Source organism: Phyllobates terribilis, unplaced genomic scaffold (genome assembly GCF_046119375.1).
Source record: "Phyllobates terribilis strain yellow unplaced genomic scaffold, ASM4611937v1 Scaffold_9__5_contigs__length_417890890, whole genome shotgun sequence".
Classification (NCBI taxonomy): Eukaryota; Metazoa; Chordata; class Amphibia; order Anura; family Dendrobatidae; genus Phyllobates; species Phyllobates terribilis.
In genome coordinates, this window is record NW_027362769.1 from 157791238 (window position 1) to 157816061 (window position 24824).

The following is a 24824-nucleotide window of genomic DNA, read 5'->3' on the forward strand; positions in this document are numbered from 1 at the left end:
CCGTCCTGCCCTGAGCCCTCCCGTCCTGCTCTCGGCCCTCCCGTCCTGCTCTCGGCCCTCCCGTCCCACTCTCGACCCCCGTTCCACTCTCAGCCCTCCTGTCCTGCTCTCGGCCCTCCCGTCCTGCCCTGAGCCCTCCCGTCCTGCTCTCGGCCCTCCCGTCCTGCTCTCGGCCCTCCCGTCCCGCTCTCGACCCCCGTTCCACTCTCAGCCCTCCTGTCCTGCTCTCGTCCCTCCCGTCCTGCCCTGAGCCCTCCTGTCCTGCTCTCAGCCCTCCCATCCCGCTCTCGGCCCTCCTGTCCTGCTCTCGGCCCTCCCGTCCTGCTCTCGGCCCTGCCGTCCTGCTCTTGGCCCTCCCGTCCTGCTCTTGGCCCTCCCGTCCTGCTCTCGGCCCTCCCATCCTGCCCTGAGCCCTCCCATCCAGCTCTCAGCCCTCCCGTCCAGCTCTCAGCCCTCCCATCCTGATCTCGGCCCTCCAGTCCTGATCTCGGCCCCCCGTCCAGATCTTGGCCCTCCTGTCCTGCTCTCGGCCCTCTCGTCCTGCTCTTGGCCCTGCATCCTCCAGCCCTGACCCTCCCTCACGCTCTCTCACCTGTCTCGACTGCTGGTGACATTACAGCAGAGAGGGGGGGCCAGAGCTGATATGGAAAGAGCTCAGTCCTGGAATCGTCCATAGTCTTGTTCTCCTCACAGCACTGGCCCCGCCCACCTCCTCTCATTGGTTTCTGTAGCTCCCCTGCTTGATTTCATTGGATGGGAGCTACAGACAGCAGCTGTGCCGGAGATTTGTATCTGAAGCGGCCTCCTAGTGATGTATGTAAATTAGCCATGCCAGCCCAGAGCAGGAGCTGGGAGATCGGCCCGCCCCTGCCCCTACTCTTTACTGCAGACTTCTGTCTCACTGCTGGGATCAGAGGGGTCTCACTGCTGCTGCTCACATGAGAAGACGCGTTCAGGCCGCGCCTCCTTCTCCTGCTCCTGAGCTGCTCCGGTCCTGAAACCACATGAAAGGGGCTTCAGCTGAGTGAGCAGCCCACAACAGGGGGCGGCCCCTCTGGCAAATGCCAGAACTGCCTGATGGCCAGTCCGTCCCTGCTCAGAAATCCCCTTTATCAATGCAAAGACTCACATCCACAAACATATGTTATGAAGATCAGATTTTGACAAATCCCTGTTTTTCAAATAAAACAGGTCTCCCACTCACACCTGATTGTCAATAAAACAGGTCTCCCACTCACACCTGATTGTCAATAAAACAGGTCTCCCACTCACACCTGATTGTCATCCCATAGATTGAAAACACCAAACTCTAATTTCACCTTCAAATTATCTGCTAATCCTAAAGGTTTACATACGTTTGCCACTCACAGGACATGTGATATTAGAACATTTTTCTTAATAAAAAAATTACAAAGTCTAATTTCTTTTTTTTTTTCTTTTAATTTTTCACTTTTTTTATTTTTATCTACTTTTAGGACTTGTGTGAATATCTGTAGTTTTAGATCAAATTTAGGCATAAAAATGGAAAAATCCAATACTTTAGAATAAAAAAATAAAAATACAGGTAATATGATAAAAGTAACCATTGATTATGGAAAATTCTAAGTCTAGCTTGTATTTTAAAGTGGTTGTCCACTACTTGGACAATACCTTCAGAATCATCATATTCTTCCATGTAAAATTATAATAATAGCCTGTACTCCCCTTCAGTGCCAGCACTGTTGCGGCAACGTTAGTGCCAAGTCTCCGAGTAGTGGACAACCCCTTTAAGATTCCAGATCCTATACTAAAACATATAGAACACTTAAGATCTAGGTACTGCCCTGCCAGGACCTTTTTCCTCAATAATATAACCACAGGACTGCAATTCTTTGCATTTCCTGGTGTGGAGGCAGGAGCATTACTGAATAGTGTGATCTATACTTTTCACTGTTTTCTTGTTTTGTTGCACTGAATCAATACTTTAGCAGAAGACCTATGAAAATTGAAAGGTTCTCCTAAGCATTAATCAGGGCAGAAGTGAAGGGAGGCAAGAGGAGAGACAAGAGAACATACATTTATAGAGTGACTGTCATTTTAATTTTTTCCTAAATCAATAATACAAATGGAAATAAGAAACTTTGAAGTGTTACTGTTGTTTCAGGAGCACTTGTAGTAGAATGTCTGTTTGCTGTTAGCTCCTCCCCTCCTCCAGAGAATCTTATGAGCACCAACTGTCATTTCATGAATTTAGAGTGAAAGATCAATCCAGGCGGAGAAAGAAGTTAATTCCTCGGATAAAACATATTACAAAGTTGCTTATTTTAAGGTGTACTATTGATTCACGACATAAAAAATTAAAACAAAGGATATGCTTTAAACATTATTGTTTCGAAAGTTCTTTGGCACACCACCAAACAGCCGTTACTTAAAGTATGACATTTGACAGAGCTTTTCCTGGAGCTAACTCTGGAGTTCAGCTCTTTTGGACTATCGCTCTGTTGTGCCATGGATCCTCTTAGCTCAGGTCCGGGTTGGCACATGGATCCCCGGCGTTAGTGTAGCAACAGGATGCCACTTATGGAGCAAAGATTTGAAGCACTGGAGGCCTCAGGTAGACAGGACAAAGGAAAGCCGGTGTGGAGTGAGGACTTGAAGCACTGGAGGCTGTAGGCAGACAGGACACATGAAAGATCCAAGACAATGCAGGCAGTGGCAGGGCAGGAACAGGCAGTAGTGCACAGTAAAACAAACAGAACAAAAAGTCTAAGTGCCAGGACACACAGGTGTGTGTTTTACTGGGCCTTATTGTCACGCAAGTTGAGGGTAGGAACAAGTGCACAACAATGGGAAAAGGGGGAAGGGAGCCCAACAACTAGGGAAAGGGGGAGTGGAGACCCTTAGGTTGATCTAATATCACCCTGACTACCCTATCATTCCTATATAGGTTCCGCACCTATCACCGAGCAGGAAACCTAATCTCTGAATGTCCCTAGAGCTAGGCCCTAGGTATGGAGGGGACAGGATGAACACTACTCAGGCCCCACTGAAACTAAAGACAACAAGGTAAACAAACAAAGGGGAAACACTTAGCTTGAGAAGACACCAGAGAGATAATGCCAACTGTCCTCCAAGGGAAGTCCAGGTAGAAACTAGCCAACTACTAGTACTCCAGGCATGGACAGAAGAATATAGAACTATCACCGGCGACTCTCTGGAGACACTGAGAGTTTTTAACTCCCAAGTAAGGTTGTGTCAATTAGCATCAGAAGGTGGAGGTCGCTGCTGGGTCCTAAAGAAAGGAGGATATCACTACACTACAGAGATGAGAGGATCAAGAAGGCATCTGCAATGCCGAGCGCAGCGACCTTCTACAGCCAGATCCAGAGCGACTGTCACACTTGATACACCCGTGACACTTATATAGGCCTAGGCAGATGATGAGATGAGAGCAAGTTGTGTCACTTGTTAAACCTGGTGGCATGGAGCCCAGCAGAAGCAAGCAGCCATTGGGGAAGGTGATGAAGCCCAGATACATAATACATTCTTGGTTTGAAAGGATTCCTTGACAAAAAGCCGATCACAAAGTATCATCTTCTTCAGACCTCCAGCTATTAGTTGTAATCTGTGAAAAACCTGAAGGTAAGTTTTGAATTTCCCTGCAGCACCCCCCAGAGGGGAAGGTAGGAATTACGCAGTGCAAATTCAGATCTATAGTTTGTTAGTGTAATGTAGGACAGAAAAAGGTGCTCCAGGGTGAGAGAAGCTCTTTGTATCCATTTTACAACCAGTAAAGGTGATGAAAATTCTGATCAGAGGACCCCCTTCTTTCATAGGGTACATGAAAATGAGTTTTCCAAACTGATGAATTATGTTAATACACATTGAAGATTGTGAGTAAATGTCAAATGTTCATGTTTGGCTAAAGGTATATTGTAAGCTTCTGAAATACACTCCTATTGAATGTCGATTCTCCACAGACACTATAAGCCATTAAATGCTGGTAAAATCAGGAAGTGCCTTGACCAGTCAAATGCAAAAAATATATATTTTCAAAATTCTTGAAGGAAATCACCTATGTTCCTGGGATTTTATTCTTATGTTAGAAAATTAAAGTATTGCCTCTACAGCATTGGAAGCACAATGGCACTGCAGCTGGCCAGGATCAGGAGCTAACAGTGCACTCCAGAGATCCCGGACAGCTTTAGTAAAGTGCTTTCAAGCTCTAATGGAAAGAACTTGTAAGCACTGAGCATGTTACTTATTATATTTACTAATAGCGCCATTAATTCCACAGTGCTTTAGAGATATTATCATCACTGTCCTCATTGGGGCTCACAAACTACATTCCCTATATTTGGAGTATGGGAGGAAATCAGAGAACCTGGAGGAAACCCATGCAAACGTGGGGAGAACATACAAACTCCTTGATGTTGGCCATGGTGGGATTTGAATCCAGCACCTCAGCGCTGCAAAGCAACAGTGCTAACCACTGAGCCACCATGCTGCCCTATATATAGTACAGAGCTAACCACTGAGCCATTAAGCTATACAACATCTGTATCTGGTTCTTTAGGCAATGAGCTGCAAAACAGATCATGGAGGAATGATTGCCAACTGAGTCATATGATATCCTATAGCTTTTCTGCACTGCTCTTCTACCGGAGGGGGCTAAAGCCCCTATAGATCTACCACCATCAATTCAGACTGATGGGAGATGAGAACCCCAGCAATATTGTACGTTTCCCTTAACTATAGTTCTCCTAAAAAACGTTGAAAATGATTTCATAGTTGATAATTCACCAAGAAAAAAAAAAAAGAGACCGAAAAAGAAAATCTGTTATAAATGTATCTAAATGTGTTTTGCGGAGAATGATCCTGCTTAGTGATGTATCTCCTCAATGCCGCAATGCAGAAAATGGCTCTTATAAATAATTATGACGGCAATCCTAATACTCATTTAGAATTACTATATGACATTTATGCCATACTGTCGAGGCCATCAACTGTCCTAGTCCTGTTCTCAGTAATCGCTGTGACAGCTCTGCCAACACCAGGGGGTTCTCCTAAAACCGAAGCAGCCGCCCATCAATCTTTGATCTATGCTAGGAATCAGCGTGGTTCCATATTAATGCTTGTTGCTGCAATCCACCTCAGACTATTTGTATAGAAAAATACATTGTGCATTTGCCAAAAATAATTAAACAGTATATGCATTACATCTGCCATCCGATACAGCAATAACATGTCAAGTTTGTTTCTGTTCGGCTTTTCCAATGCAACTGGCAGAACTCCATAGCGGTCCCATCTCCCGTAATGTCGCAGGTATCACGGGGACACAGACAACCTTTTTGCCCTACTCCTTAGTTGCAAATAACTTTTTTTTTTCTTTTTTGCAGCTTCAAACTCATTTACCTCTAATTATCCTGAATATTTTGCCAAAAAAAAAACCTGAGCTTATATAACAAGGTAATGTCAACAATGAAAAACTGCATGATAAAATCCTATCCAAAAGTGAAAAATGCTAATTTTGTCTCATTTAGCAGCTGGATACAGAAATGCTCATTAGTTTTAAGAGGGTTAATCTTTTTAACTTTTGCATATTGATATGCCAATTATGCCTAATTGTACAAGAGGCATCCGTCAAGGTAATAGTGCAGAAACACATGAAAGTTATTAAGTATATCCCAACATGTAATAAAGTAGGTGTTAATTGGTAGCTGAGTTCTGCAGGCTATTGAGGTGGATAATTCATTGCGAAATGGATCACTTGTAATTTCTCGACATAATTCCTTTTTGCAGCCTCACGCTGTGATGTTTTCATGCTTGTCAAAAAACAACGGCAGCCGGGTGCCTTTTGTTAAACACAGGCAATAAAATATGTTTGGCTTCATTAAATATACTTAACTTTTCAACTTTTTGTAAGGTATTCGTCCCGATCAACTATTGCTGTCAATAAAAGAGCAATACCTACAAACTGGGAATGAACAATGGCGGACTCAAATCCACGCGACCAATTAATATGTAACTTTATGTATTATTGAACGACAACCAGCATAAAATTGAATTTTTGGATAATTTTTCTTTACTCAGAATCATGGACTGTTGTGTTTGAAGAAGCTGTTCAATACTGAAAGTTATTTTAAAATTGGACCCTTGGTTCTAAAAAAATAAATACATACAGACCCCTAACACTTCTTTGGGCCAAGATTGACAACCGTACAGAAATTCCAGGATGGTCTGTTAAAATTGGCCACTTTTTTTGCTCTGGTCATAAAAATTTATATATGATTTATTTGAAGTTAAAGAAACTTAATACATTATTTTGAATGTAATGATCATTTTGCAATTTACAGTGAATGCAGCCGATTTCTTAATATCAGAATTTTGGGATGTAGACATGTATCACTAAATGATTTTTTTTTATGGTTTTCCAATGTGTCCATGAAAAATATTGTCTGTCCCTTGATTTTTTTGATAAGCTGTCTAGAAAAAATAAAAAGTCAAGTTGGCATCCCTGCTCAGTACTGGTGCTGGTAGATCCTGCCAGTCTTATTTTGTCTGCAGTGGACACGTTCTTTCCGAGCTGGAAGAGGAAGCTAGAGACTGTCTCTTCGAAGGCAGATATAACTATCAACAAATGCTCTCTACGATAGAAGATGGAAGGAAACCAAGGTAGGGACACTGGCAGTAAGGCTGTATACACACATCTATGTGCTGTCTAATTTTTTCTCAGACGGCACACTGACCCATAGTGTTCCATACACACATCACTTTTAAAAATGGATCCATGTTTCCGATCTTTGAGACTCAGAGCTTGTCCTATTCTCATCCATTTCACGGAACAGACTTGATCACTAAAGTCTATGGAGCTCGAGGAAACTAGGGAGACAGACTTTGTACTTCTGAGCTCCATCTGAGTTTCATTCATTTTAACTGATACATTGTTAAAGGGGTTGTCCAGGCTTGGGGTTAAAGTCTGCAGTGACTCTATATGACTGCAGACTTCTGAATCCACATAGTACGCACTGTCAGGAGTCGCCGGTGCCAGGAGAAGAAAGTCATGTAACCGGAAGTAAGCGATTTGCATACTTCCGGCCACATTCCGACTAGACGTGTCCAGACTCACTCAATTCACTTGTATTGAGCATGGCTGTGCATGTCTAGCTGGCACGTGACCGCATGTGTGCATATTACATACTTGTGGTCATATGACTTCCCGCTTCCTGCTAGCACTGGAGAATCTGGACAGTGCGCACTATGCATGTTGTGAGGATTCACAAGTCTGCAGTCACAAGCAGTCACAAGCCTGGACAATCTCTTTTAGAGTCAGTGTATAAAAAGTTCAGAAAGTCTATCTGCTTCAGTGAAAAAAAGTAATAAAAAAATGATGCAAGTAGGAAGCAACTAAGATGCAGCCAAGAAGATACCAGTGTAAAAATTCAGTCCATTTCTCAGGGGATATAGCACTCCCACGGATGTGTCAATGTAGCCATATACTGAGGAGTGGCGGGGAGTTTGGTATGCAAGTGATATATTTTTTTTAATCATTATTATGCTAGGCAGTTGACAACCTCTTTAATGCATTGTACAGCCATATCTATAAGCTAATGTATGTAAACATATATAGACTATGTCACCTCATCCTGGTTTTTGCTTCATCAGAGTCATCCAGGGGTAACAGGTAATATTAGCATGATAAACTCTTTACATAGGATTAACTAAAAGCAGTGATAAGGGAGGAAAACAGTGAGAATATTCACATAGGCAAAACATATTACAGAAAGGCTCACTTCACCCTTACATGATGGTACTAAATGGGGCATAAAGGACAGAGCGGTTGTGGTCACATTTTGGTTTTGTAACCTGAGGGTGGTTAAAAAGTCCATTTGTGCCATAAAAGAAGACAAATACTATAAACGATGAGTTAAAGATGGGGCCCAGCTATGGATTTGCATTGGGCCCAAGAGCAGATGTGATAAATAAATTGCAATTCTAGTTGCAGAAATTCGGAACTAAATGAAGTAGGCGCTTATTAAATCTGAAGCACATCTGGTCACCTTTGGAGACGTCAACATGCATCTCCATATGGTGTGGAGTTCTGTCTGAGGTCCTCACAATGACTATTCAATCTATGTATTTTTCCTGTTGGCTTATTTCTTCCACAAAAGATTCATCATGACCGTCTAAAGATTTAGGGTACAGAAAAATTAGATTGTTTGCTAAGTCTAAGTTCTCACAATGGGGCTCTGCCACTTCGGGACCTATGGAGATAACCAGGAGTCCTTGACCATAGTTTAACATGTACAGTCATTAGAAGTAGACCTGGATATGGTCCGTAGAGCTGGGAGACTAGCGTTCAATACCAGTCAATTCTGGTTGGACTAAGGTATGCAGTCCAACAGGGGTGGACGAATCATTGGTGCAACCTGAGCGACCGGACACCAACCCAAGAGGTAAGAGGGGCCATTTCTACCTCCAAAGCAGGTGGATTTGTGCATTATGATGAGCTCTTGGGCTGCATAGGGCCCATATATTGTTTTTCCACAGGGGTCCTTTTCAGTTTGAGTCCGCCAGTGCAGTTCAAGAATGTAAAGACCCACAAAGTCATTGTTGGGGACCTTATTTGGTGCACCTTGTATTTCGTGTATTTTTTTTTTTTTGCACAAACTCAAGATATTGGTATATATCGGTAACAATGTTTGCTCTTACCGGCTTGGTGGCTTCTATGGGATCAATAAGGACCATAGATTTGCTCTGGCTCAGTCGTTCATGTTGTAAATTGGCACTTTTGATCCTCATTTGTACAGCACCCGCATTTCGTACAATCGGTGGTTTCTCTTGTGGAGATTCCGGTGGCTTCTAAAGATAAAAATAAAAAAACAGATATAATAATAGCAATTAAATAATACCACTCTTTAAAAAAAATATATATATATATTTGCAGTTTTGAGTTATTGCCATGTACCAATGAAAATGTATAGCATAGAGGTTGGATGACTGCAGTAAAGGCACAAGAGGAGCAGTTTTCTCACTTCAGAAGAAGATCTAATTTGCATTAAAACTCCATCTTCCAGTTGGACCCCAACAAACAGAATCAGTAGCCGCAAAGAGCTACATCTAAGAATCTCAATCAACTGGTCTCTTATTTTACACTGAAACAGCTTCCTATAGATGTGTAACTGGATTGGCGCAAATCTGGAGTCAGAATAAAGGCTCTTTTAAGCATTAGATGTTGCTAGAACTGGAGACATAGGGTTCTTTCTTCTAGATCAGGGATGTAAAACTCAAATACACAGAAGGCCACAATCAAAAACTTGGACAAAGTCACGAGTCAACCAGTATATTCTATAATAGGCCCCACAAAATCCTCCATACAGAATAATGGGCCCCACATCATCCTCCATACAGAATAATGGGCCCCACATAGTCCTCCATACAGTATAATGGGCCCCACAAAGTCCTCCATACTGAATAATGGGCACCACAGAGTCCTCCATACAGTATAATGGGCCCCACATAGTCCCCCATACAGAATAATGCTCCCCACATAATCCTCCATACAGAATAATGGGCCCCACATCATCCTCCATACAGAATAATGGGCCCCACATAGTGCTCCATACAGTATAATGGGCACCACATAGTCCTCCATACAGAATAATGCTCCCCACATAATCCTCCATACAGTATAATGGGCCCCACAAAGTCCTCCATACAGAATAATGGGCCCCACATTGTTCTCCATACAGAATAATGGTCCCAACATAGTCCTCCATACAGAATAATGGGCCCACATAGTCCTCCATATACAATAATAGGCCCACATAGTCCTCCATACAGTATAATGGCCCTACATAATCCTCCATACAGTATAAAAGCCTCACATAGTCCTCCATACAGTATAATGGCCCCACATAGTGCTCCATACAGAATAATGGGTCCCACATAGTCCTACATACAGTATAATGGCCCCATATAGTCCTCCATACAGTATAATAAGCCACATAGAGTCCTCCATACAGAATAATGGCCCCACATAGTCCTCCATACAGAATAATGGCCCCACATAGTCCTCCATACAGTATAATGGGTCCCACATAGTCCTCCATACAGTTTTATCGGCCCCACAAAGTCCTCCTTACAGAATAATGGGCCTCACATAGTACTTCATACAGAATAATGGCCCAACATAGTCCTCCATACACCATAATGGCCCTACATAGTCCTCCATGCAGTATAATGGCCTCACATAGTCCTCCATACAGTATTTTGGTCCCCAGATAGTCCTCTATACAGTGTAATGGGCCCAACATAGTCCTTCATACTTAATAATAATCCCCACATAGTCCTCCATACAGAATAATGGGCCCCACATAGTCCTCCATACAGAATAATGGCCCCACATAGTCCTCCATACAGAATAATGGCCCCACATAGTCCTTCATACAGAATAATGGGCCCCACATAGTTATCAATACAGTATTATGGGCCCCACATAGTCTTTCATAAAGAATAATGGGCCCCACATAGTCCTCCATACAGTATTATGGGCCTCACATAGTCCTCCATACAGAATAATGGGCGCCACATAGTCCTTCATACAGAATAATGGGCCCCACATAGCCCTCCATATAGAATAATGGCCCCACATAGTCCTTCATACAGAATAATGGGCCCCACATAGTCATCCATACACTATTATGGGCCCCACATAGTCTTTCATACAGAATAATGGGCCCCACATAGTCCTCCATACAGTATTATGGGCCTCACATAGTCCTCCATACAGTATACTGGGCCCCACATAGTCCTCCATACAGAATAATGGGCCCCACATTGTCCTCCATACAGTATTATGGGCCCCACATAGTCCTCCATACAGAATAATGGCCCCACATAGTCCTTCATACAGAATAATGGTCCCCACATAGTCATCCATACAGTATTATGGGCCCCACATAGTCCTCCATACAGTATAATGGCCGCACATAGTCCGCCATACAGAATAATGGGCACCACATAGTCCTCCATACAGAATAATGGGCCCCACATAGTCCTCCATACAGAATAATGGGCCCCACATAATAGTGGTGGTTCTGGTGTCACAAGCCAAATAAAACCACCCTGCGGGCCAGATTTGGCCCACAGGCCAGAGTTTGACATGTATGATCTAGATGGAAGCATTGCCTATAAGATTCTCTATATCCGCTGTATCGCTACAAGGAGCGTCAGTACCTCTAGAACGTGCCCCTTAATGTTATCCAATATCCTTCCAAACATATCAGCACATAATTTTTTTTTAATACAATCTTATATTTGCAGGTGAGGCAGAGTTTTCTTGTGCATCTCTAGTGCACATCTAGGGCCTTTCACACTACTATGTTGAAATTCATGAAAAAATGTTTTAGTTATGGGTAACTTCTGACCATATCCTCATGTAATGACCAGCTTGCAATACTGCATTGTCTGGCTCACGGCAGCTTCCCCAAATTGGCTCCTTTTGATGAGATTGATTATCCTGTATATTTCACTTTCCACAATGGGAGGTGAGAGGCGCTACTTACTGACGTGGTGTTGGTCGGACACTTGACAGGTCTCATGCATGGTCAGTCCTATTAAGTAGTATAAGACAGATACACCATAACTGCCAAGCACACAATAGACACCGCACCACATCATTAGTGCCTGAGACCACGGACGAGGAAGTGAGAAGTCTGGAATAACCCTTCAAATGTATATAAACTGCATAAACAACACTGATGTAAATTAATGCAGATGTAGCAGAGTTAATGAATTGTTTATCTTTTCTAACAGTAAATAGTAAACAAGTTTTATCTTTTTTTGCAACCACAGAAAACACATTGGGATAATGCTATAAGTTATGCAGGTCTGCTAGATCTGTGCATGCATAAACATATGGAATAAAGGCATTAATTGTGTCCTCCGATAATGGATGACGGTGACCGAGGCTTTATATTGTTCTATTGCACCATGCTCATCAACCTTCATTAGGACTAATTTTTGTGGTTTAGGTGGAGTTACCTTTGTGTCCGCCTCGCTGCATGCAGGGTTTCACTTTTTGTCACGATCCCTTTCCCACCACAAATACGTTCATATCTGTCTCACTGTATAAGTCGTTTCACTTTCAGTCATTAAACTGTCCAGGTCTCATATTCATCGTGTTCTCACTCTTATTACAGACCCCATATGAGGGTGACCATGCCCTTTTGTGAACGTTGCTCCATTGTACCATCATTTTTAACAAAAGGTTTGGAAGAACTTATAGAGCAGTTGTCTGTGACCTGTGGTTCGCCAGCACAAAGACTACATCACCCAACATGCTGAGAGTTGTAGTTATGCAATAGTAGAAGAATCTTGGTTTGCATAACACAACTTTACAACACAGATCAAATATTGGCGGAAACTGTATCAGCCATGCTGACTGATGAGGATGTAGGGAAAATGTTGCAAATACTTTATGGCTACTGTGCTTGACAGCAATCTGAGAATGCTGCAACTAGCCGTGATATGGGGTACTGGTCTGGCACTGTAGAGGAGACTGTTAGAGGATACTGGTCTGGCACTGTAGAGGAGACTGTTAGAGGATACTGGTCTGGCACTGTAGAGGAGACTGTTAGAGGATACTGGTCTGGCACTGTAGAGGAGACTGTTAGAGGATACTGGTCTGGCACTGTAGAGGAGACTGTTAGAGGATACTGGTCTGGCACTGTAGAGGAGACTGTTAGAGGATACTGGTCTGGCACTGTAGAGGAGACTGGGAGACTGTTAGAGGAGACTGTTAGAGGATACTGGTCTGGCACTGTAGAGGAGACTGTTAGAGGATACTGGTCTGGCACTGTAGAGGAGACTGTTAGAGGATACTGGTCTGGCACTGTAGAGGAGACTGTTAGAGGATACTGGTCTGGCACTGTAGAGGAGACTGTTAGAGGATACTGGTCTGGCACTGTAGAGGAGACTGTTAGAGGATACTGATCTGGCACTGTAGAGGAGACTGTTAGAGGATACTCGTCTGACACTGTAAATGAGACTGTTATGGGGTGCTGGTCTGTCACTGTGAAAGACTGTTATTGGGTACTCAATATAAAAGAAAAAATAGCGTCCAATCCAGGGTGTTCAAGATATCAAAATTGTAGTTTATTCTGCCAGACCTCACTATATAAGTGCACACATTGTGGGTTGTAACCATACTTGATAAAGACCGGCCAACGGTCGAAACATTAAAAAGTAATCTGGCAGAATAAACTGCCATTTTGATATCTTGAACACCCTGGATTGGTGTTTTTTTCTTTTATATACTGCAATTTTTCCAAGGTGGTTCCTTGGAGTCAACGGGCATCCATTTTGCTGAGTGCTGTCGGTTCCTTCTTCTTTGGACATTGTTATGGGGTACTCATCTGGCACTGTAAAGGAGACTGATAAGGAGTACTGGTCTAGCACTGTAAATGAGACTATTGTAACACAGGTTCTGCAATGCAGCGCAAAGTGACCACGAGGTAGGAACAGTCAGAGGTTTATATAACCACTTTATATGTATAACAATTATTTTAAAGGGATTAGTAACAATGGAAATCAACAATAACTTGAATTAACAAAAGGAATCTTTCAGATTGTAACAGTAAAGTTCTTTTCTATAATGTGATGCACCCAGTCGTGGGAGTCACCACGTGAGTTCACTTTCTATCTATATGGCCTTAGCGGGGGTCATCGGTTCTTCCCGCTAGGCTGCAAATCTTTCGGATATAGTCAATAAAATCCCGCTGAGACTCCCACACACCAACCGATCCCCTCCCAACCTGAAGTCCTAATCCCAACTGTCCACGGTACCGCAGGTGAAAGTGCTCATTCGCGCTGTTCCTCCACTACTGCTGGCGCGGCCTATCCTGTCGCAGTCTTATCTCAGCTCTTTTCGGCTTGACCGTTGACTGTAGTATCTCAGCATTGGGGCAAGGAGCTCCAGAACTCTACTCTTGACAGGCGACGTCCGATCCTGGGAACTTAATCAGTGCAGAGCATGGGTCCTGGCTCTGGTCAACATGCGCAGAACTCGGGGCATTTCTGGGAGGGGTCCGAACCTTACCAGGCGGTGTCTGGCACTTAGGTGATGCAAGCCTCCGGCTGAGGCCTGTCACACTGGGCTCTGCAGCACCTCTAGAGCATGTCTGCTCTGCTCTGTAGCTTGGCGCCAAATCCCTGGCTGCAGCGTCTTCTTCGGTGCACATCCACACCTTGCGTTTTTTGGAGCCAAAAGCCCCCTGAGATCTGTCACACAGAGCTTTTATACCCAGGAAACCCTCTGGGTCACCTGATCAGGTGCAGCACACAATATTGCTTCCCCTGCAAATCTCCTAGCACCATTTGGTTCCTGCTAACACAATTCTTTGTTTTACTCTCACTTTCAGTTTGTTCTAGCAAAGGGTGGTGTTAGCTTACAGTTACTTAGTCTCGCTTGTCCATCTCTCTACACTATTATGGGGTATTGGTCTGGCACTGTAAAGGAGACTGTTATGGGGTACTGGTTTGGCACTGTAAAGGAGACTGTCACGGGTGTGTCGGATGTGACAGAGAGTCGCCCTGCAGTTGGTTGCAGAAGATCTCTTCGTTTGGCATTACAGAAACATTCTTAGATCTGTCTCACTCTAGGACCCAGCGGCTACCTCCCTTCTGCTAATTGACAGCTAGGCCTGGGTGTTTAAATACTTTGTTTGCTACAGGGAGGTGCCTGTGATGTTCACATGCTCTATTAAGGCTTGGAGCTGTTGCGGTCTGCTTACTTCCCCTCTGGTGCCTGGATGACGTTTGGTGTAATCTCTCTGAAGTCGGCTCAAGCTAAATTACTTTCCCTCGTGTTTGTCTCCCTTGTTGTCTTTAGTTGTTAGTGGGGAATTACTAGTGCTCATCCCCCCTTCCCTATCCAGGGCCAAGCTCTAGGGAAATACAGAGTTTGGGTTCCTGTGCGGCGATTGGTGAGGAACCAATATAGGGACGTTAGCGAAGACATGGTGTTATCAGATCAGCCTAGGAGGTCTCCACTCCCCCTTTCCCTAGTGTCTGGGCTCCCTTCACCTCTTCCCTTCGTGTTGCACTTAGTCTTTCCTACACCTTGCGTGACAGAGACTTATGGGGTACTGGTCTGGCACTGTAATGGAGACTGTTATGGGGTACTGGTCTGGCACTGTAAAGGAGACTGTTATGGGGTACTGGTCTGGCACTGTAAAAGAGACTTATGGGGTACTGGTCTGGCACTGTAAAAGAGACTTATGGGGTACTGATTTGGCAGTGTTAAAGACTGTTATTGGGTACTGGCCTGGCACTGTAAAAGACTGTTATGGGGTATTGGTCTATCACAGTAAAGGAGACTGTTATGGGGTATTGGTTTGTCACTGTAAAAGACTGTTATGGTTTACTGGCCTGGCACTGTAAAATAAGCTTTTATTAGGTTACTGGTCTGGCACTGTAAAAGACTGTTATGGGGCACTTGTCTGGCACTGTAAATGAGATCATGTTGGGATTGTTGTGTAGTAGTGTGGCTTGCAGTGTTCTTGGTACACTCTGATTGGCACTTTATTGAGGATGTGAGTATTAGTACCTTAGCACTGTATATTCATAGATTTTGTGTTCCTATGCTCATCTTACAGTAATGAACTATAGTGATTTCTCCAGAGTTGGATGACCTATCACTCCTTGGCAATTGTGTATATTGCACTCCCACAATGGAGTATTTACAGCAATATTATGCCGCACAATTTTATGGATTCCTTAAAAGGTTATTCCCAGAGTAACTAGTTATCTCTTATATACAGGATAGGGGATAACTTGCTGATCACAGGAACTCTAAGCAATCCCAATATTGAGGCACTGGAACTCCAAGAATGTAGCATGCTTGACTTCCACTCCATTCATTGTCTTCTGGAGCCTTGTTCTTGGCTTCCTCCAGCAGTTGACAATGAATGGAGGGAAGGTCGAGGATATGCACCTTAACTAGAGTCAAGATGGGGCTCCAATGCCTATTCTCATGCTTCTATAGCCCAATTCTTGGGATCACTGGGGGTTCCAGTGGTTGAACCCCCAGCAATCAGCAATTTACCCCTATTCTATGGGCAGATGATAACTTGTTTTTTTTGGAATAACCTTTTAATACCAACGACATGGAAAAAAATGTTTTGACATATGTTAGTGACGCGCCCCCTGGGCCAGTGTTGTTGGGGATACCCGGAGCCAGATCAGATGGGGGGTTGTAGTCTCCGAGTGGCTGTGACCCGGTCCGTGCCCAGGGTGTCAAGCTCAGTGTGTGGCAGTCCTTACTGATGTTACTAAAGTTCTTTATGTCGACTACGCCACCCGTTGAATTGCGGTCACTACGGCCGCCGCTGCAGCAGGGTCCGCTGAGGCTGATGGTGCTTGTGCAGCTTAGGTAGTATAACCCCCAACGGGAGGGGTATAGCCTCAGGGGGTCAGGTGCAGAGGATGGTGGTTGTGGAAGTGCAGGGAAGATGGTAATGAGAGTCAGAGTCGGGTTGTGCAGTTCAGGGTTCTTTACTTACTGCTGTTCTTGTACCGGTCACTCCGGCCTTGAGTGACCACCCGAGCCGCGCTGCGTCCACCAGGTCCTGGACTCGGCCAACCCCCAAGTAGTTCTGGAGCGTGGTTCTGAGCTCCCTTTCTGTCCTGTCCTCGTCTCTGGCCTTCCCCACCAGGGATCCACCTATGTCCGGCTCCCTCGGGCCTCTTGTTGGCGAACCCTTGTCTCTGGGTTACCTGACCCTATGCGTGGTCTGCCTTCCGGGTGGATATAGTGGGTGGCCGTGGCAGATTCTGCCCACGGCCTCCGGTTCCTGGCTAAGGTGTGCTGTAGCCTCTGCCAGCTTGGGATCCGGTACCCTGTTGCCAACTCTTCACCCTCTGGTCTAATTTGGGCTCTTGGAGTTCCTTCTTTCTCCCCCACTGGGTCTTTCTTTCTCCTCTCTCACTCTTGGCCTTGGGGCTGCTCTGCTCCTCTGCTTTCCTCCACTGCTCTGCAAAAGACTGACAGACTGACCAGCCTTCTGCAAAAGACTCCTCTGCAAAGACCCTGATCTAAGATGGTTCCCACCTTATATACTCCCTCTATGTGTGAGCTCAGGTGACCAGCACCCAATGAGCTCCTAACTTTACCCAGGCTGCTCCCCCTATCTGCCCCTACACTACTGGGATGTTCCACCCCCCTCCCACTCCAGCCAAGGACAGACTCGGTCGTACCTGCACATTATTAAGTGGGAGTACCATTGGTCCGTCCTCCGGAAATGGGATGTGTGTAGTGCATGCAGCTAACTGAGCTCAGTTCCACACTCCATCCTTACCCGGGAGTGGAATATCACACCTCTGGCTTGAGGTGTAATACCCCTGTAGCAGCCGAATCCTCAGGGTGCTACATTTCCCCCTGGTAAATCACAGCACGTCCTCGGGCTGTAAGATATAAACAACATCCACAAACATACATTTTTTTTTTTCATAAACAACATAATAAACTATCATATAAAACTTTTCATAAAAACTTTTCATAAAAACATTCTTGTCTTCTGGTACCTCCGGTCACGGTGCAACTTGTGACCGGGTAAAGTGCGACAGTCTCTTGAAGAAACACGGTTTCCTATAAAACCGGTAGGGGGCGCTTTAGGAAGCGCAACTATATACAAGGGGATATGGCCGCTCTCAGTCCTCGGCCAGGTATTAGGAAAGGGATGACCGCTCTCAGTCCTCGGTCAGTGGGGAAATGGGACACACTGGAACAGTTCACACTTGTCCCAACGGGGACCATATTTAAATTAGCAGCATGGCATATACCCTAACGGGTAACTTTATACAGTCTCTTCACTACCGTACTCAACGACGGCGTCCTCCTGCTCTTTCTTTGTGGTCAGTTTCAGTTTCAGACCCGTCCGGGTCTTCTTGCTCCTCCTCACACCGCAGCTCCTCCTCCGTCAGGCGATGCACATGGAGGGCGTAGGGTCCTTTGGCACACTTGTGCCGGGTGAAGGTGACCTCGTCCCCTACATACAGGTCACGACCTCTGTGTCCCTCCGGTAGGTGGGACTCAACGTCTCTCCTGGTCACGAAGACGTCGCCTGGGGTGCGGTGATCCCTGATGAAACCCCACCCATGCTGCAGATTGAACTTTATCACAGTCCCGATGGTACGGGGACCATGCGCTGCACGGGGGTTTCTCCTGGTCCGGCTCTTCTGCTCCGCGCTCCTTATTTGGGCTTGTTGTTCCCGGACCCGCCTCTCTCTCCGCTCCCTCTCAAAGACCTCGAGCTGCTGGCGGCAGCACTCTGCACGCTCCGCTGCGGCTGCCCGAGTCTCCTGAGTGAACCCCATGAGGTCTTCTCCGGTGGGATCCCACTCAAACTGGGTCTCTTCTAGCGGGGGCGAGATCCTCTTTATGGGCTTTGGAGCCGGAATCAGGGGTTCGCACATGGCCCTTGCTTTTTGCAGCTCCAGCTGGATGTATTCCTGGGGCCATACGAAGGGCTGCCCATCCGGGCACGTATGCTGGGCGAACAGGTCCTCACCCAGGTGCGGTACTTTAGGTGTTATGGGTGCCGTGGTGGTAGCGGCGCCCGGGTTAACCAGGCCTTGCGGCCAGGCTTGGGGCACCTTGAAAGTAAAGGGCACCGTAAGAACGGTGGCGCCCTGTGTTACTTGGCCCTGCGACCAGGCCGGGGGCTCCGCGGAGGTAGGGGGCGCTGTTGGTATTGCGTCGCCCGGGGGTACTAGGCCTTGCGACCAGGCCGATGGTACTTCCTGCTTGGCCACGCTCGGGGTCGAGGCGTGTGACGTCACAGGGGTCGCGGCTTCCGTTTGAGGCCTAGTCTGCGGCGGTGACGTTGCGGCGACGGGCACGGCAGGGGGAATTTCGGGCTCTGCGACGGGGAGCTGGGGCAGGCACGCGGTTTCCCGGCTCGGGGTAGTGACGTCCCCTTTACCTGCCTCCATTCGTTCGGCTCCCTTCTCGGCGCCGTCTCCTGCCTTCATTCCTCCTGCGCCATCCTCAGAGGCAGTCTGTCTCCTCGTCTCGGGTGGCGTGCTCCGCTGACGAGTCTCGATCTGCTGGGCCATCTCTCGGCTCCACTCCGCCAACGTCTCCCGCTGCACCCGGGCCAACCTCTGTGCGAGGCCCTCCAGCGCAGTCTGTGCACACTCCCGATCTCGGGGGAGCTGTGTTAGGATCTCCAGCAGGCCTTCTGGAGTGGCGACCTGCAACAGGCTCCTGACCACTGGGTCGGTGCTGCCTGGAGTGGCGGCCCGCATCAGGCTCCTGACCGCTGGGTCGGTGCTGCCTGGCTCTCCCTCCAGACGTCTTGTCTCCGGGTGCGCTCTCTCCAGACTGCTCCAGGCGACACCCATCTTTGTTCTCTTGTTCTGTCTCCGCCCACATCGAGGGTGGTCCCGGGTCAACTTTGTGATTGTCAGTTCCAGGAGCAGTTCTCTTACGCTGATGGACACTTCCAGCATCACAGTCTCTGTTGGTGGGCGCGGTTTCCGCTTTTGGCGCCATTCTTCGACCTGGCCCACGATGGGAGGTGGCCTCTTGCCACCCTCTGGCACGCCCATAATGGCGTCCGCTCTTCCAAGGCGGGAAATCTTCGGAAATGGCGGGAATCGTCTCCCAGTGGCGGGAAACTCCATGGATGGCGGGAAAAAGCTGCAAATGGCGGACAACCGGCGGGAAACGACCTGTGATGGGGCCCGATGGCGGGGACCCTCCGGAACCGGCAGGAGACTTCTCTTTGAGGTAACGGTGTACTTTTCTTCAGGCACGCAGTACCCGGTTGTTGCGGGCACGTTATCCTGCCGACTACGCCAAAGTTGACACGCCCCCTGGGCCAGTGTTGTTGGGGATACCCGGAGCCGGATCAGATGGGGGGTTGTAGTCTCCGAGTGGCTGTGACCCGGTCCGTGCCCAGGGTGTCAAGCTCAGTGTGTGGCAGTCCTTACTGATGTTACTAAAGTTCTTTATGTCGACTACGCCACCCGTTGAATTGCGGTCACTACGGCCGCCGCTGCAGCAGGGTCCGCTGAGGCTGATGGTGCTTGTGCAGCTTAGGTAGTATAACCCCCAACGGGAGGGGTATAGCCTCAGGGGGTCAGGTGCAGAGGATGGTGGTTGTGGAAGTGCAGGGAAGATGGTAATGAGAGTCAGAGTCGGGTTGTGCAGTTCAGGGTTCTTTACTTACTGCTGTTCTTGTACCGGTCACTCCGGCCTTGAGTGACCACCCGAGCCGCGCTGCGTCCACCAGGTCCTGGACTCGGCCAACCCCCAAGTAGTTCTGGAGCGTGGTTCTGAGCTCCCTTTCTGTCCTGTCCTCGTCTCTGGCCTTCCCCACCAGGGATCCACCTATGTCCGGCTCCCTTGGGCCTCTTGTTGGCGAACCCTTGTCTCTGGGTTCCCTGACCCTATGCGTGGTCTGCCTTCCGGGTGGATATAGTGGGTGGCCGTGGCAGATTCTGCCCACGGCCTCCGGTTCCTGGCTAAGGTGTGCTGTAGCCTCTGCCAGCTTGGGATCCGGTACCCTGTTGCCAACTCTTCACCCTCTGGTCTAATTTGGGCTCTTGGAGTTCCTTCTTTCTCCCCCACTGGGTCTTTCTTTCTCCTCTCTCACTCTTGGCCTTGGGGCTGCTCTGCTCCTCTGCTTTCCTCCACTGCTCTGCAAAAGACTGACAGACTGACCAGCCTTCTGCAAAAGACTCCTCTGCAAAGACCCTGATCTAAGATGGTTCCCACCTTATATACTCCCTCTATGTGTGAGCTCAGGTGACCAGCACCCAATGAGCTCCTAACTTTACCCAGGCTGCTCCCCCTATCTGCCCCTACACTACTGGGATGTTCCACCCCCCTCCCACTCCAGCCAAGGACAGACTCGGTCGTACCTGCACATTATTAAGTGGGAGTACCATTGGTCCGTCCTCCGGAAATGGGATGTGTGTAGTGCATGCAGCTAACTGAGCTCAGTTCCACACTCCATCCTTACCCGGGAGTGGAATATCACACCTCTGGCTTGAGGTGTAATACCCCTGTAGCAGCCGAATCCTCAGGGTGCTACATTAGTAGTTACCTTTTATTTAATAAAATTGAAGTTTGTTTTAGTCTTCATTCCTTTTATTCATTTTCAGATACATGAGCAGTGTTCATTAGCTCATATTCCAGTAACCTATTTCCTCTTTAATGTGCTTTTTTTACAGCTTGTTGTCTCTGTCTTTCTTGACAATGTGGATGTTTTCTCCCATTTCCATATAATGGTTATCTGAGTACAATCTCTTTCCCTTCCCTCTGCTATCTGTAACACTGAGTGTAGGGAAAGGGAGAACAGAGAGAGAGAGCAGTCAGAACCAGGTACAGGAGCTCTGATAGATTTGTAACATTTTTTCAGATCCCTCAACTAGATAAAGGACTTACAGACATTTTGCAGCAGCAAAAGACTATTCTATGAAAGACTATTCATAGAATAGTCTTTTCTACGAAGACTATTTAGGAAGTTGCAAAATGCTGTACTTTGAAAGCAAAAAATCAACAAAAATGACATGCAAAGGTGTTCATTGCATTTAAAAGTCTTGTCTCAACTTGTTAAATGGGTAAAATTGTACAGTGCCTGTAAAATAAAGCAAAATTGCAATTTATTCTCAAGAACAGAGAGATTTTGAAATAAAATTGTTTTTACTGACCACCCAGTGAACTCAGAGTCACCAGTTACCTAGACAAGGAGCACACCACTCTAAAGCTAACCAAATTACTAGATCCAGCCAGCTTCAGTGTCCCTGAGCTCCTCCCATGCTGTAGAGAAAAAAGCTGCCTCTACATGCATCATGAGAAAATGCATAGTTAAGGCCAGTTACTAAGGCAGTTGATGCTGATGAGATTCTATGTAGAAGGGCGAGGGTGGGGGGTTAGAGAGAGGAACTCTGCATATATCTCCTCTTCCCTCCTCATAGTACTTTATGAGTGCTAACTGCCACCTCCTATCTCACTAATGGGATAATCTATATTCACTGAAGACAGATTTTACCCTAGAATTGAGAATTTTGAGAATGAATTATCAGTAATGGTGGAGAAAAAGCAGATTTCCCTGATAAGATATACAGGTGTATCTCACTAAATTAGAATATCATCAAAAAGTTAATTGATTTCAGTTCTTCACTACAAAAAGTGAAACTCCTATATTATATAGAGTCATTACACACAGAGTGATCTATTCCAAGTGTTTATTTCTGTTAATGTTGATGATTATGGCTTACAGCCAATGAAAACACAAAAGTCATTATCTCAGTAAATAAAATAATTAACAAAAAACACCTGCGCACACACCTGGTTTCAGTAGGCTCCACAATCATAGGGAATACTGCTGACTTGACAGATGTCCAGAAGGCAGTCATTGATACACTCCACAAGGTCCCAGAGTCTGGAGGAAGAGTGGAGAGGCCACAATCCAAGCTGCTTGAGGTCTAGTGTGAAGTTTCCACAATCAGTGATGGTTTGGGGAGCCATGTCATCTGCTGGTTTAGGTCCACGGTGTTTTATCAAGACCAAAGTCAGAGCAGCCGTCTACCAGGAAGTTTTAGAGCACTTCATGCTTCCCTCTGCCGACAAGCTTTATGGAGATGGAAATGTCATTCTCCTGCAGGACTTGGCCCCTGTCCACACTGCCAAAAGTACCAATACCTGGTTTACACACAACAGTATCACTGTGCTTGATTGTCAGCAAACTCGCCTGACCTTAACTCCATAGAGAATCTATTATAGAGAATCTATGGGGTATTGTCAGGAGGAAGATGAGAGACCCCAGACCCAACAATGCGGACGAGCTGAAGGCTGCTATCAAAGCCACCTGGGCTTCCATAACCCCTCATCAGTGCCACAGGCTGATCGTCTCCATGACACATTGCCGCATTGATGCAGTAATTGATGCAAAAGGAACCCCGACCAAGTATTGAGGGCATTTACTGAACATACATTTCAGTAGGACAACATTTTGGTTTTTAAAAACATTTTTCAAGCTGTTGTTATAAAGTATTCTAATTTACTGAGATAATGACGTTTGTGTTTTCATTGGCTGTAAGCCATAATCATCAACATTAACAGAAATAAACACGTGAAATAGATCCCTCGGTGTGTAATGACTCTATATAATAGATCCCTCGGTGTGTAATGACTCTATATAATAGATCCCTCTGTGTATAATGACTCTATATAATAGATCCCTCTGTGTGTAATGACTCTATATAATAGATCCCTCTGTGTGTAATGACTCTATATAATAGATCCCTCTGTGTGTAATGACTCTATATAATAGATCCCTCTGTGTGTAATGACTCTATATAATAGATCCCTCGGTGTGTAATGACTCTATATAATAGATCCCTCGGTGTGTAATGACTCTATATAATAGATCCCTCTGTGTATAATGACTCTATATAATAGATCCCTTTGTGTGCAATGGCTCTATATAATAGATCTCTCTGTGTGTAATGACTCTATATAATAGATCCCTCTGTGTGTAATGACTCTATATAATAGATCCCTCTGTGTGTAATGACTCTATATAATAGATCCCTCGGTGTGTAATGACTCTATATAATAGATCCCTCTGTGTGTAATGACTCTATATAATAGATCCCTCTGTGTATAATGACTCTATATAATAGATCCCTCTGTGTGTAATGACTCTATATAATAGATCCCTCTGCGTGTAATGACTCTATATAATAGATCACTCTGTGTGTAATGACTCTATATAATAGATCACTCTGTGTGTAATGACTCTATATAATAGATCCCTCTGTGTGTAATGACTCTATATAATAGATCGCTCTGTGTGTAATGACTCTATATAATAGATCCCTCTGTGTGTAATGACTCTATATAATAGATCCCTCTGTGTGTAATGACTCTATATAATAGATCGCTCTGTGTGTAATGGCTCTATATAATAGATCCCTCTGTGTGTAATGACTCTATATAATAGATCCCTCTGTGTGTAATGACTCTATATAATAGATCCCTCTGTGTGTAATGACTCTATATAATAGATCCCTCGGTGTGTAATGACTCTATATAATAGATACCTCTGTGTGTAATGACTCTATATAATAGATCCCTCTGTGTATAATGACTCTATATAATAGATCCCTCTGTGTGTAATGACTCTATATAATAGATCCCTCTGCGTGTAATGACTCTATATAATAGATCACTCTGTGTGTAATGACTCTATATAATAGATCACTCTGTGTGTAATGACTCTATATAATAGATCCCTCTGTGTGTAATGACTCTATATAATAGATCGCTCTGTGTGTAATGACTCTATATAATAGATCCCTCTGTGTGTAATGACTCTATATAATAGATCCCTCTGTGTGTAATGACTCTATATAATAGATCGCTCTGTGTGTAATGACTCTATATAATAGATCCCTCTGTGTGTAATGACTCTATATAATAGATCCCTCTGTGTGTAATGACTCTATATAATATATGAGGTTCACTTTTCATATTGAAGAACTGAAACAAATTAACTTTTTGATGATATTCTAATTTAGTGAGATAAACCTGTATTACAAAGTTGCTTATTTTCATGTGTACCATTGATTTATTAAATAAAATTAAAACGACGGTTACTCTTTAATTGTATCTTTCTGGGTAGTGAGCGGCTTTCTAGGGACGTGTTTTTTTTTCAAACCGATTGCCAGACTAATGAACCTTCTGCTCTGCTGCTTACTATAACTTTGTGCCAACCATCATGGTGCCCTAGATTGCCTCTGTATATACATTGTTCCCAAATTGCTAA

At 45.4% G+C, this 24824-nt stretch overlaps 1 protein-coding gene across 1 annotated transcript in view; it reads right to left on the reverse strand.

Annotated features, from left to right (window-relative positions):
• ARHGAP15 (Rho GTPase activating protein 15) overlaps positions 1 to 24824 on the reverse strand; it is a 1188983-nt gene that overhangs the window by 1146624 nt on the left and 17535 nt on the right. The window contains exon 3 of the mRNA XM_073647243.1: positions 8692 to 8841. Coding sequence (XP_073503344.1) covers positions 8692 to 8781 — 90 coding nt within the window. The 5' untranslated portion in view covers positions 8782 to 8841. The remainder of the gene's footprint in view (positions 1 to 8691; positions 8842 to 24824) is intronic.